This window comes from Ictalurus punctatus, chromosome 25 (assembly GCF_001660625.3).
Source record: "Ictalurus punctatus breed USDA103 chromosome 25, Coco_2.0, whole genome shotgun sequence".
NCBI classification, from domain to species: Eukaryota; Metazoa; Chordata; class Actinopteri; order Siluriformes; family Ictaluridae; genus Ictalurus; species Ictalurus punctatus.
In genome coordinates this window covers 15271878-15285788 of record NC_030440.2, presented here as the reverse complement: position 1 = coordinate 15285788, position 13911 = coordinate 15271878, and the positions used below count along the sequence as shown (strand labels likewise).

Below are 13911 nucleotides of genomic sequence, written 5' to 3'. Positions count from 1 at the left end.
CCATCCATCCATCCATCCATCTACTCATCCATACATCCATCAATTTACAAATCTATCCACACAGACATACATCCACCTATCCAACGATCAATCCATCCATAACTACATCCATCCATCTACCCAGCTATGCAGCCATTCATCACATATCCATCCATCTAGCTTTCCATTCATCAATCCATCTAGAAATCTATTCATGCGGCCATTCACCCATTCATCAGCCTATCCATGCATACATACATGCATCAATCTATTAGGGATGTCACGAGAACCGATACTTCGGTACTGACATTCTTAAAACGTGACGGTACTCGTTTTTCTGCAGTAGCGTTGGTACCGATCGTAACGTGAGCACGAGGTTGCGATTCTTCCAGACCTGATGGGGGCGGCAGATACGCGCAAGTGTTTTAGTCGGTCCACAAGCGGTGGTGAAGAAGAAGAAGAACGCCTACAAGCACACGGGAAAAACTACATAAGATTAGCTTAGCTTAACCAGTCTAGCTCCACCCCGACTCACTGAGAGGAAAAGAGAGGAAAGCTAGTATCGGCTTCCGGTTCGCAACCGATGCTATCGTTCATTTCAGACAAAGCGAGGAAACACCTGGAATTTGGCGAAGCACCTGAAAGACGGTCCTAGATTATGTTTGTTTGAGGCAGTGGGCATTGTGGCCGTGAAACCAGCTAACGTTATATAACGTATAGCCAGTTATTTGTTAACGACGCTAACGCATTGCGATGTTATAAACTACCTCCGAATGGGCCACTGTGCATCGCCATTCAGCCCGTGTCCTGTCAGCAAAATGTAGCCTAATGTCACTCATAATTATTCACATGTTCACGCTTTTAATAAATCTTTTTGGCCTGCCACCAGATCAGTGAATTTAAACTAATGCTTGCATTCAGAGTATAACGGGTGTGTGTGTGTGTGTGTGTTGAGGAGTGCACCTCCACTCACTGTCAGACTGTTTGATAACTAAAATACCCCCCCCCCCCACCAGTATCAGCCAGAGGAGGATGTTCTCCAGGAGAGTTTTTTTACTTAAATTTTTTAAATTTCATTTTATACCACACCGTGGTATCGACTTTGGTACCGAGTATCGTGTACTTTTGGTGGTATCGGTACCGACTACTAGATTTTTGGTATCGTGACATCCCTGCAATCCATCCATTGAAACTTCCATCCATTCATCATCCACCAACAATTCCAACATCCATTTGCCTATGCGTCCGATCATATATCCAAATGTACAGCTAACGATGCATCCATCCTTCCATCCATGTGCACTTTTAGGGCAAAAGGATAAATCCAGAATGTTAAAGGGTTGCGTTTATTCCACCAAAGGACCACTTAAAGGCCCTTAACAGAATCCTACAACATCCGGCTGTCCTTTCAGAGAGAATTCTATGTAAAGTTTAAAAAAAAACAACTTTACAGGTTAAGATTTTTCAAAAGAGCCCTTGAGGAAAGAGTACGACTCTCAGACCTTTTATCTACATATCCACGAAGTCATTTATCATCTACTCAATCACAACTCCCATCCAACCTCCTGACTCCAGGAGCCCGACACTCTATATTGGCGGCACGACTCTCCCACTCACAGAAGTGTCAAACATCCAGCTGTAAAATCTAATGGAGCAAATACAAGTACAGCTGTTCAAAAACGTAGTGGAGAGGAAAAACATGCATCAACAGATGGTCTGAGAGAATTATAAGCTACATTATAAGCTACATTAAAACAGAACTGGCAGTACTATTCATCTGTAGTGATTATGTCCGTGACAGGTGGGCCTCGGTTCTTCTGGGCTTTAATTATCAGACCTCTGAAGCATCGCCAGCGATCGTCTGACAGTCCGGACTGTGTTTGCCCGAGCCGACGAACCGTGAAAAACGTCGTGTTGGGTATTTCTGCAAACGCTTGCGTACTGACGTTACTAAAGGTCATACTGCACATTTGATATGAATAGGCTTTCGTCAGGGCTCTTCCTGTTTTTCAAGTATGGAGCAGCAAGAGGTGACGGGTCACCATTCGTGCCACTCACTGTCCGTCCTGCTTGAGCATTATCGGGCACTAGCACAGGGACACTGGGTATCCACTGTAATCGAATTCTGTATCACTCTAATTCTGGTTAAGCAGCATAACAATATAAAGGGAAAGAATATTTCTGAGCGGTTATTGAGAAGTCTGACCTCAACGCCATGAACTTATTAGATACCCCACTGGGTAAGTGGGAGCTGGGTAAGTGGGAGCTGGGTAAGTGGGAGCTGGGTAAGTGGGAGCTGGGTAAGTGGGAGCTGGGTAAGTGTGTTGCCTAGTTTCAAGCTGTGTTTGCCCTGAAACCTGGCTGGCTAGGTTTCATTGGTGAACGACATGGGTGAAATGTGGTGCAGCAGGAAGTTTGATTCATAATCAGTTCTATAGTTCCAGTATTGAGGCGTGTCACAAAATACCACACTTATTGGAGAACAGAACAAACTGTCCTCTTTCTGGTTAGTGAACCTACGTCTTCCCAAGGCAGGTACAAGAAACAAACAAACAAACAAACAAACAGGTACAAACACGGAGTCCAGCAACATGCTTAAGCTGAGTCTCAAGCTAAACTGTCACTTGTGGTTGATCTTCTATGCAACAGAGATGCCAGAAACCACAAACAAGATATGTCGCGTTCCTTCTGTCATACTCCTATAGAGATGTGTTTTTTTATAAGCTTTAATGAGAAACCAAGCAACGAGACATTAATAAAGCAGCCACCCATAATGAAGCACCCACATTCGACGTTCACTCTGAGCAAGACAAGCAGAGATGCAAAAGGAAGTAAATGAAAAGGTTTTTTTTTATTTTATTTTTTTTATTTGGAAGTAGCCAAGTTGTTGTTGTTGTTTTTTAATTTAGCGCCTCAAATGTTCATTTTATGCAAAGCTTTTGTCCGAGTGAAATTAGTCCATGTAAAATTAAAACGGACTGTGATCAAAGACAGCGAAACTTTCGCTAGACTAATTAATATGGCCCTTTGTTTTTTTTTTAAAGATTCCTGTTTTTAAACCAAAAATATATATATATATATATATATATATATATATATATATATATATATATATATATATATATATATATATATATATATATATATATATATATTTATTGTAAAGTGAGTGTTTTCCCACATTTTACATAACCCTTGTTTACAAGGTACGTTCTCGGAAAAAGTCATTTCCCTAGGCTAAATGGGATTTGTAATCTAGAGTATCATGTGACAGACACACTACGCTCTGAGAATGAAGGCCAGGGGCATGCAAATACACCAAAATGTTAAGCAAAATGTTCCTGAGCAACATGTCGAACGGAAGCTCGGCTACTGACCCTTTAGTACCCGTGGCATGAAGGACTGAATACAAGCAAGGATTAAAAACAAAACAACCCTTTTATTTTGTGTAATTCATCCTGAATACTGAAGGCATTCCCTAACCGCAATATAAAAACATTTTTAAAAAAGAGGCTGGATGTAGCTCTGAGATTCCGTTTCCTCTCTCATTTGTAAAATAATAATAATAATAATAAGACGAAGACGAAGAAGAAGAGATGGAGGCGACGAAGAAGAAGACGGAGGAGAAGAACACGACGAAGACGAAGACGAAAAAGACGACGAAGAAGGAGAGGAAGAAGAAGAAGACGAAGAAGATGAAGACGATAAAGAAGACGGAAGAAGAAGACGATGAAGAAGACAAAGAAGACGAAGACGAAGAAGGAGAGGAAGAAGAAGAAGACGAAGAAGATGAAGACGATAAAGAAGACGGAAGAAGAAGACGATGAAGAAGACAAAGAAGACGAAGACGAAGAAGGAGAGGAAGAAGAAGAAGACGAAGAAGATGAAGACGATAAAGAAGAAGAAGAAAGCGAAGAAGACATAGACGTAGACGAAGAGGAAGAAGAAGAAGAAGAAGAAGAAGCAGAGGGTCATTACTACAATTTCATTAATTAGTAGTAACTCGGACTGGGCGTTTTGTTCTTTTCCCATCGACCCCACTTCATCCTCAAGCCACCCGCAGGTTCTCAAAAAATAAAAACTGTGAACTGTCGATTCACCGACCAAATAATGTGCCTAGCGCGCTGCGTCGGATCAGTCTGCATCCCAGACGGTGCCTCTCACAGTCAGGGTGGTGTGACAGATGGCAGCCCATTTTAACTTTCTGAGAGACAGACATCATACAGAGAATCTTCTAGAAGCTGGTGTACCACTCTGCCAGTTCAGAAATATCTGGCTGAAAGAAGTGCCACTGCCTATATCAGCAAGATGGTCCCACATCGAGCGTTTATTTCAGGCTGACACATTCTCAGTGGACTCGAGGAGAAATATTCCTAGCAGTGCTGTGCAACGAGCTTCTTAATAGGATCTTCTCCGCTGACAGCTCCACCGTGAACTTTACGATGGTACCGATAGATCGGAAAAAATAAATAAATAGATAAATAAATAACGAGGCGATCGGCTACAATTGTCGTAGGCGTGACTGTAGGATGTTTATATCCGACAGCGCGTACAGTGCTGCATTACCACCAAAATAATCACCAAATCCGTGTTGGACTTCGAGTCTTGAGAGGACATGCCGATGAAATCAATTTTGGTGCTTTCACTCATGGAACAAGATAAAGTTTTTCCCAGAACAACTCGTTAGTGTGGAGCAGACTCTTCACTGGAATGGGTCAAAAAAACAAAACCAACAAAAAAAATAATAAAAGGGTTCAAAACACTCTCGCACTTCCTGTTATTCCGCTGCTTTCAGTTAGTTCCTCTTTCCAGCAGCGCAGTTTCCTCCAAAAATGATTAGCCCTGCGATTTAAAAGTGAGATCTTCTCAAACTGGGAGAAACTGCTAGTAAGCACTCGGCTCGAAGCGGGCAGGCCTTCGAAATCCGAGGCCGGAAAGCTGTGCCGAGAGAGAAGACGCTGGGCCTCATTTATCCATCTAACCGGAGCTACTAAAGCGTCTCTAACTATTCTTTTCCATTCGCAAAACGTCGATCAACGTGAATCAGGCGTAAAGTGCAAAGCGCAGTCATGGCACAGCTGATTTAGTAACCTTTAGTGACGCCCATAAACCCTCAGGAAAGTGCTGAAAATCGGCCATCTTGCACCAAATCTTTCCAGTCATGCAGCTCGGCCGGTGTAGAACTCTTAGTTTAACGGTACCATTAGTTTTGTCCTAATTGGACGGCAAGTCTTGATCTTAATTGAACTTGTGCGTCTAATTGAAATAATCATTTAAACTTGACGGCGGATCTCGCGTATAAAAAAATCCCAAATCACTCATCGCCAATTATATACGATTTGAATCGGATTCATATCTTAAATGTCAATCTCCTTATATGTAAATTGACACAAATTCAGGAGCACTTACAGGATACAAGAGTTTTTTGTTTGTTTGTCCCCCCCCCCCCACAGAATGAACTGGATTTCCATTACTACGACACTTGTACTACTGCTCGTATGCGTTTCGACAGACGAGGCCACCCCACGGACGGTCCAAACTCCCACCTGTGCATTCCTTTAGTGACGTTGCTTTATGGATAATGTATTTGACTTTTTATGGTAACGAGAGGAGACTGGTTGAGAGAACATTGTTGCTGCAGGGTAGAGGATCTAATGATTTCATAAAACTACTGCTGTTCCTTTTCCTCAGCTTACAGGCAACTAGGGGGGGGGGGGACAAAAAAAAGATGGGAAATAAGCGAACGCAGCAGTGATTAGGTTTCTCTCGTGAAGGCTCACTTCAAACGGTACTTCTCCCAGCAGCCTGAAGAACCTCAAACTGAATCGTAAATGCCCTTTAAATAAATTAGTGCTTTTAGGTTAATAACCAAACACATCTCTTGTTTACCCCCTGCCAAGCCTGAGAAGTCCGTTCACCCACTGCTCCCCTACCACTCGTGCCGGCTCATTATTACAAGCACATGCCCCAGACGTTGGGTTCATAAGCACCATCGCCGAACGAGCCGACCAGAGTCCGCAGCTCGTGTCCTTCTCCTCTTTCAAACGCCTGATCAATTTTTCATCGACCTCGCAAAAGAGCTCCATCCAACCTTACACACACGCAGTCTCACAGGTTAAAGGTTAAACTCCAGCCTGAACTCGAGGGTAAATATGTTTATATTGATATACAGAGACGAGACGTGTTTAGTGATGCTGGTACTCGCGCGTCGCTCGGTGCTGTACTCCCCACGGGAAGTTAACGGTCGTCTGCTGTGCCGACTCAACGGGGGACACCCGCCACCGCAGATACGATGGCGTTTGACAGGAGATCAAATTTAGACGATCGCAATCCTGAGCGATAAAGTTACGATTTTTAAAGATGAAAAAACGTCTCAAAACGAGGGGGAGTGGAGGCCCAGTGGTTAAAGGCTCTGGGTTACTGATCGGAAGGTCAGGAGTTCAAGCCGCAGCACTGCCAGGCTACCACTGTTGGGTCCTTGAGCAAGGCCCCAAGGGCGTCTGACAAATACCATCCAATATATATATATATATACATACAGTGAGGGAAAGAAGTATTTGATCCCCTGCTGATTTTGTACGTTTGCCCACTGACAAAGAAATGATCAGTCTATAATTTTAATGGTAGATTTATTTGAACAGTGAGAGACAGAATAACAACAAGAAAATCCAGAAAAACGCACGTCAAAAATGTTATAAATTGATTTGCATTTTAATGAGGGAAATAAGTATTTGACCCCTCTGCAAAACATGACTTGGTACTTGGTGGCAAAACCCTTGTTGGCAATCACAGAGGTCAGACGTTTCTTGTAGTTGGCCACCAGTAATAATAATAAAACAGAAATCCAGCATATGTGCTTCAGCCTGTGCTGGTCAGGATCAGCTAGAAAACACACTAGTCCCCCTTAACAGCAGTGCAATTCTTGGTGCACTGCGCCAGGAGTCCCAGAGGAACCTCCAAACAAATCAAGACGGCTAAGAAAAAGTCTGTTTATTACACCTTTTCATTAACTGTACAGACTGATGCAGCGGTAGACCTACAGAATTCCCTTTACGGCTACCCCGGTTACAGTTTGGCTCCAACATGACTTATGGGTACTTTAGAGCAAAGGTGCTGATAATCGCTGAGACAATATAATACGGTGCGGTCATTCGGGGGGGGGGGGTGTTCAGGAGGGGTAAGCACACCTTCAATATTTTAGTACGGGTCTGCAGCATCCGAGACCCGTCTTCGAACGCTCCTTAATTTGTCTAAATCTGATGCGCTGCAAGTTTCCTACTTGGCAAAGGCAATCCCATAATCCTGTTAACGAGATAAGTCTTCTGTGAACGTCTGAAGAATCCGGCAGACGCTCTAACCCTTGGACGGCCGTACAGACGGGGCTCGCGGACGGACTTACGGACAAGACGGGAAAGGAACGTGACCTGGTGGAGGGGGCATTAAAAACGAGTGAAAAGTAACGTCGTTCTTAATGTTCGCCTACTTAAAAGTCTGAAGGAGTACTTTAGACGAATCTTTTTTTTTTTTCCCCGCTTGAAAAGGCTCAAGTTCACAAAAAGGTTTGTGAAGCCCTGCAATACTTCGCGAGATTCGCAGGAATCTCCAGTTCTATAAAAGCCTTGAACTCAGCTGGAGGCTTGTTATGCTGTAACATGCTGAAGAAAAGAAAAAAAGAGAAAAAACGGTGTTCTGTTCTGTACATGAAGCATTGTTGTTCCGAAACACCCTCTCGGCTCTGTACATGCTCTGTGTGTGTGTGTGTGTGTGTGTGTGTGTGTGTGTGTGTGTGTGTGTGTGTGTGTGTGTGTGTGTTTTATATGGCTATAATCTTCAGGGAGCAGAATTCATGAGCGAACCAGCCGTGCTGCCTGACAAAGTAAATAAATAAATAAAATTAAATACAATAAAATAAAATAAAATAAACAGAGGAGCGGGCGGCATTCATCACATCATGGTTTATTCAAACACAAGTTCCCATTAAGCAAACAACACCATGAATTAATAATACAAGTCTGACCTTTCTTTATTAATAGAAGACTCAGGTAGGTTATCCTCAGTTTATCATGCCAAGCCATGGCATACCATACATACAAATCTGTTGATGCATTTCAGTAATCCTACTCGAACTTTGTGTGCGTGAGAAAGAGAGAGAGAGAGAGAGAGAGAGAGAGAGAGAGAGAGGGAGAGAGAGAGAGAGAGTGCACGTACATCTGACACGAATGAATGCCATCGTCAGTCCACATTACTGGCCCCACTCCCAGGCTAAATGAAGGAAGTTAATCAAATTGGAGCTGTAAATCCCTGGTCTGTCTTTTGGATGAGCTCTGATTGGCTACGGGAACGTGATTGAAGGGAAAAAAAAAAATAATAAAAAAATCCCAGAGCTTTTATCACACACAGGGAACGCTCGGGAAGCCTGATGAATGTTTTATAATGTCCATTTCCTATCCTATCCTCACCTCAAACCGACGACTCGCGCTCTTGACAAGACGAGTGCGGAGAGAAAGCGATTCTCGGATTTATCTGAAAGAATACGGGAGCACAAGAGCGCCGTAAACGTCGATTTATTAAACGATCGAATTCCCCGCGGTATAACTCACCATGCGATCTCAATTCGGTCACAGACGTCTAAGGGAATTTAAGCAGGAGCGATTAGACTTACACATGAAATGTGTTATTTATTTATTTATTTATTTATTTATTTGTTTGAGGTGATTCTGGTGCAAATTCGTTAGTTAATGCTGCATCTCCATTGTTTCCATTAGAAGTTAGAAGAAGAAACAGAAGAGGAAGCATGCCATGCTGTTACAGTAATCCTAAACATAAAGGATAACGATCAGGTTTCGCCGCTAGCTCCTGAAAACAAAACACGAAGCCCTTTGATTGTCGCCCGTCGTTTTCCAGCGTTGTTCGGTATCGTTAACGACGAACGCCACAGAGAAGTGATGGAGACGTTCGTTAAAACGCTAAAATAAGGAGCTCGGGAATGCGATGCGGTTATACGACGCAGGCGAGTTAGGGCGAGGTCTGCGCTTGGCTAGGTAGCGATCTACGAGATGACGATGATGATGTCGACGGAGGTATTAGCATACAAGCGGTTCTGTTTGAACACAGTGTAAAGATGAGGAAGGACTAAAGCGCCGCCGCATCGCTCTCTAAGTAGATATAAAAACGAGCGCCAAAGACCGGTGAGCACTATCGGTAGGCGGTCAAACGGCATTGTGGGTAATGTACGAAATTGACGAACGTGTACAGGAAAGAAATTCAAAACTGTTTTTTTTTTTTTTTTGTTCTGTAAGAGAGAACAGCAAGACACTTTTCAACAAGTCCAGCCCAACAAAGGTGTGTGTGTGTGTGTGTGTGTGTGTGTGTGCGTGAAATGCAGTCTCTTCTAAATGAATTGTCTGGCAGCCAGGTTGACGTGCTTGAAGAAACTTGCAAATATCAAAAACACATGCTCCAGGCAGTGTTTCTTGCTGAAATCTACCCAAGTGGGCACAGAACTCTTTCTCTGGCAACGCACGGGTCATCTTTGCGCAGCAAACTTTTCAAAGTTCGAAACATTTGGGACAAGTCGAATCGATATAAAACGCAGCAAACGGAAAGGTCCGTCAGCATTTGGAAATTCCACCAGGGCCGTGTTCAGGCTGCACTGGAACACGAAAACTCGAAACACACCGGTGAAATATAGACTCGCTGCTCGGCCTGCTTCTCCGTCAAGCAAAACGGAGGGCTGCTGTAGGAAAACGAATCACAGGCTGGTGACGAGAGAGAAACGGCACACACGTATACTCACCGAACAGATTACTGGAGTGCCCTTGCTTGGAGACGGGCCGCAGCTCGTTGGAGCCCCAGGCAAAGCGCTTGTAATTATCCCAAGCAAACTGCATCATCTGAGGAGAGAGGAAAAGAAAACTAGGTAAGGGTTTAGAAGATCGCTTTGAAATTAAAGCCAAAAAGAAATGTTTCGCGAAATAAGCCATAACTAGGCACCTTGCAGCACGCCGTATTAATCAAACCGAATGCCTTACTTCTTATTTCACTCATGCTTTCTAGCCCTTGACCAACTTCCTGCCGTTATTAAATACTGTTCTGGGAAACGTCCCTCTCTCAAACCCGGATTCTCAGACTTTTTAATCCTGCTGAACTCGGACCGAACCGTAGCCGAACCGAAGACGGCGGGGTCCAAGGAGGACTCCAGATGTTCAGATGTACAGTGTACTACCCAGATTAATAGGAAGACGCAGCTGAGCAGCCTCGAAGAAAACATCAGTGACTTCATCCACGGCCCTGAAGAGATACGTGTGGAGGTGGTGAATCAATAGCCAAAAGAGAAAAAGCAAAAACACCTACACCAATGACCAGAAGGCCAACGCATAACATATCCAGAGAGCTTCACAAAGCAGTGGAAAGAAGAAAAACAACGGATAAAGTGTCATTTTAATGACGAAGGTCCTCGTAGGGCTGCCAAAGAGGTAGGACAGCTCAACCTGGCCTTCGGAGTTATCCGAGAACGCCGATTATACGCCAGACAAAATACTCAGAAATAGTCTCAACCGCAGTCTGATAGAATACTTCAAAGCATCAGAACATCTCGTTTTTTTTTTGTTTGTTTTTTTTAAATGGTCATCCTGCAGTTTTTCTCTAGGAGATCTACAAACAGAACCGTAGAGACAAGCTCCTCATAAATCCCTCCGTAATGCTCCACGGCCGTTTCCGTCTACGTGAAGTCGTTCGCAGCACAGCATGTGATCCAAACACCGGCCGACTGGCTCCACCAAAATTAGATCGGCGTATCGACTGCTAGCTTAACTCGGACTGCGTCTTAATCGAGGAGCTGCCTCTGCTTTCCTGCATCCCTTGCTCAACTCCAACCAGAGGAAGAAAAAAAAAAAAAAAAAACGTGAATCAACTTAGGAGTAGAAAAACGAGGTCCAAAATTGAGCTGCTCGGAGAACAGTCAGGAGTCCTGGCGGAGTTCCTCCGGGCCTCCGATCTCCCTTGGACAGCGGGTAAGCTGTAGAGAACTGTACGGATTCTTACGTCAGGGCTGGGAGGATGTTCGCAATACAAAACGCCTCATAGTCCCGGCGTGATTTTATTAGAAAATCATGGATAAAAAATATATATATAGATGAACAGGGGGAGCATATCGTGAAAGAAAGCTGTCCAGTGGCTCAAAAGGAGACTTCGGATATCAGAACAAACCAACATCTGAGACCGATTTGACACTGAAGCGAAGCTGCTTCTTCTCGTGGTAACAATTAAAACAGGTGCAGGGAATTTTAACACCTGGCTACGCAAAATACCAAGTATTCTCATTAGGGATGCGCTTGTTGCCTGCCTGTACCATGTACAGCTGAGTAACCTTCATCTTTCAGACAGCGGCAGACACCGATGATGTCAAACAAGTGACAAGGTTATGGCCCGAGAATCGTTACTGAGCTGGCAGTGCCTCATGGGTCCTGGAAGAAATAGTGAGACAATTTGCTGCCAGACAAACACAAGCCAAGAGAGCCAAGAATCCTCTGGGACTCACGTATGACAACCTTGGAATGAAGGGACATCAGAATTGGTGCTGCGAAAGCCTCCCAGAACCAATGCCGATGTGAGACCGGCACCGCAATCATTCTATTCTCCTCCTCACGTTTGTCTCGGTATGAGTCCGACAATCAGCTGTGCGGGACGAATACGAGATCACAGAGTCTCTGCAGGGATAAGAGGATCCGGAGCACCTGCTTGCTCCTGCAGAGCCTGTTCTAAGTACACAGACAGCAGGACGCTCTAAAGCAATTTCCAAGCCTGTAGAGGTAATTTACAGAATTTTATAAGCATGCTGTAACAAACCTCATGTTTTCGCTGTGTGAGAACAATTCAAGTTCGAATTAAGTAATCAATTCGCCATCCTTGATTGCTAATACTGGACACAAACATCTGGGAATCACATCATAGCCCGCAGAGACAAATTTTCTCTCCGTCTAAGCCTCTCACACCTCTTCCAGTTTCTATTGTTATGGCCAATCTGTCGGGTGCGAAAAGACGGACTCTGTACAGACACCGTGTTGTTTACAGACACAGTGCTGTTTCTGAGTCAAGAAAGATGGGCTTTGCCAAACGGGATTTGGACACGAGGGAAGAAGGTGAACGGGCTGGTAGTCAAAGGAAAGAGCCGAGAAAAGGGCTTTGTAGAGAGTTCAAATGAGCGAGCAGTCATAAGAGAAACAATTTGATGAAAAAAACAAACAAACAACAACAACAACAACAACAAAGACTGGGCAAAACGGAAATTTTGGTGGCTTTGTGGTTGTTCTTGGCAGAGCGAGGGAAGCAGTGTTGCAGTTTGAACTGGGTGGGGAGAAACAACTAGCTCAACAGAAAGGAAGCTAAAACCACAGTCCATGTTAGTCTTTAACAACATTTCCATCCAAATTACCCAGAACAATTACTCCAAGGAACTTTTTGTCAAGGGAACATTTGGTCCCTCCAGACCTTCGTTGTCTGCGTTTTCATCGTGCTCTAAAGCACCACGAAGATTAGGCAAATTAATCCTGTGATGTAGAGTATGACTGCACGCGACAAGCCCTTGGCAAGGATATAAAGCCTTGAGGTATGATTACTAACTCAAAGTAAGCTGACTTCAATGATGTAACGATGTTAAATATTTGCTCGGCTTATCGGAACACGCAGCGGGCTCCGAGTGTAACGGAAACCTTTGAATAGTAACAAGAGCGCGCTGTAACCGAGTTGGCGGTCTAGTGGTTAGGATCTGGCGCCGTCGCCGCCGTGGCCCGGGTTCGAATCCTGGCATGGAACGAGTTGTTTCTTTCCCTTTGGATAAAAGGTTCACGTTTTAAAACGGACAGTCTATTTCCTGAAATCTGATAACGACACTGCAGGGAGGAGATCCAAGCTGTGCTGCTGTTGATTGCGCTGTATCAAACGCTGGGAAAGAGACGAGAAGTGGAAGAAAAGCGAATTCAGAATACTGGTGATGCTAAGCAAACGGATTTTATCAGATATTTCCGAGATGACAAAGACGGATGCGCACGCGTTAAGGCCTGAACCTCGTCGTCGGTCCATCGGCGGTATTTTTTAAGAAACTCAATTGTGTTGATTCAAATCACAATAAACGATTAAAGCTGCAAGCAGCGATGAACGGGCCCTCGCACCCGGGTGCACGTTGGGGCTGCTCTGCCAGGGGAATGCCATTAAAATTTTTAAGCACTTTTTAGGACTTACGTGTTTGTTAGGAGTGTATCACGATGTAAAATGAATCATTTCCTGTTGCCAGCAGGTGGTGCTATGACTATTACTGGATCTTGGCATGTAGATGTATTCAGGCTGGGACTTTTATCAAACGTGAAGTTTGGAGCAGATTGGACATCGGCGAAACATCGAGATTTGTGAGACCGCCACGCCCACGCCGTGCGGCCAAAACTCAAAAGCTTCACACTTCATCATCGACGAGGCCTTTAGATGAGACTGACCGAATGTGATGCCGATCTGATGAAATCTCTAGGAGGAGTTCGTTAACGTTCGAGGCCTGGGAATGGCAAAAAAAAACAGAGCAAAAATTTAAGAGATAAATCGAAATGGCTGACTTCCTGTTGAGTTTACGGCGTGGGTTCGAGAGACGTTTTTGTATGTATGGCCGTGGTACAGACGTTTACCGAACTTGAAACGTAGCACGAGGCACACATCTGTGAAATTTTGTAGGTGGCGCTATCGAGCCATTTTGTCACAATCAATTCTGGAACCTCCATCAGATGTCAATTTTCACCGGTTCTGACGCGTCTGCAAAGTTTCATGAGTTTTCGCGTATGCCTGGGCTCTCTAAAATGTGATTCAAGAAGAAGAAGAAGAAGAAGAAGAAGAAGAAGAAGAAGAAGAAGATCCAATAGGGCTTCGCACCAGCGGTGCTCGGGCCCTAAC

General features: G+C 44.2%; 1 protein-coding gene across 1 annotated transcript in view; it reads right to left on the bottom strand.

Annotated features, from left to right (window-relative positions):
- man1a1 (mannosidase, alpha, class 1A, member 1) overlaps positions 1-13911 on the bottom strand; it is a 109920-nt gene that overhangs the window by 75221 nt on the left and 20788 nt on the right. The window contains exon 2 of the mRNA XM_053675929.1: positions 9776-9872. Coding sequence (XP_053531904.1) covers positions 9776-9872 — 97 coding nt within the window. The remainder of the gene's footprint in view (positions 1-9775; positions 9873-13911) is intronic.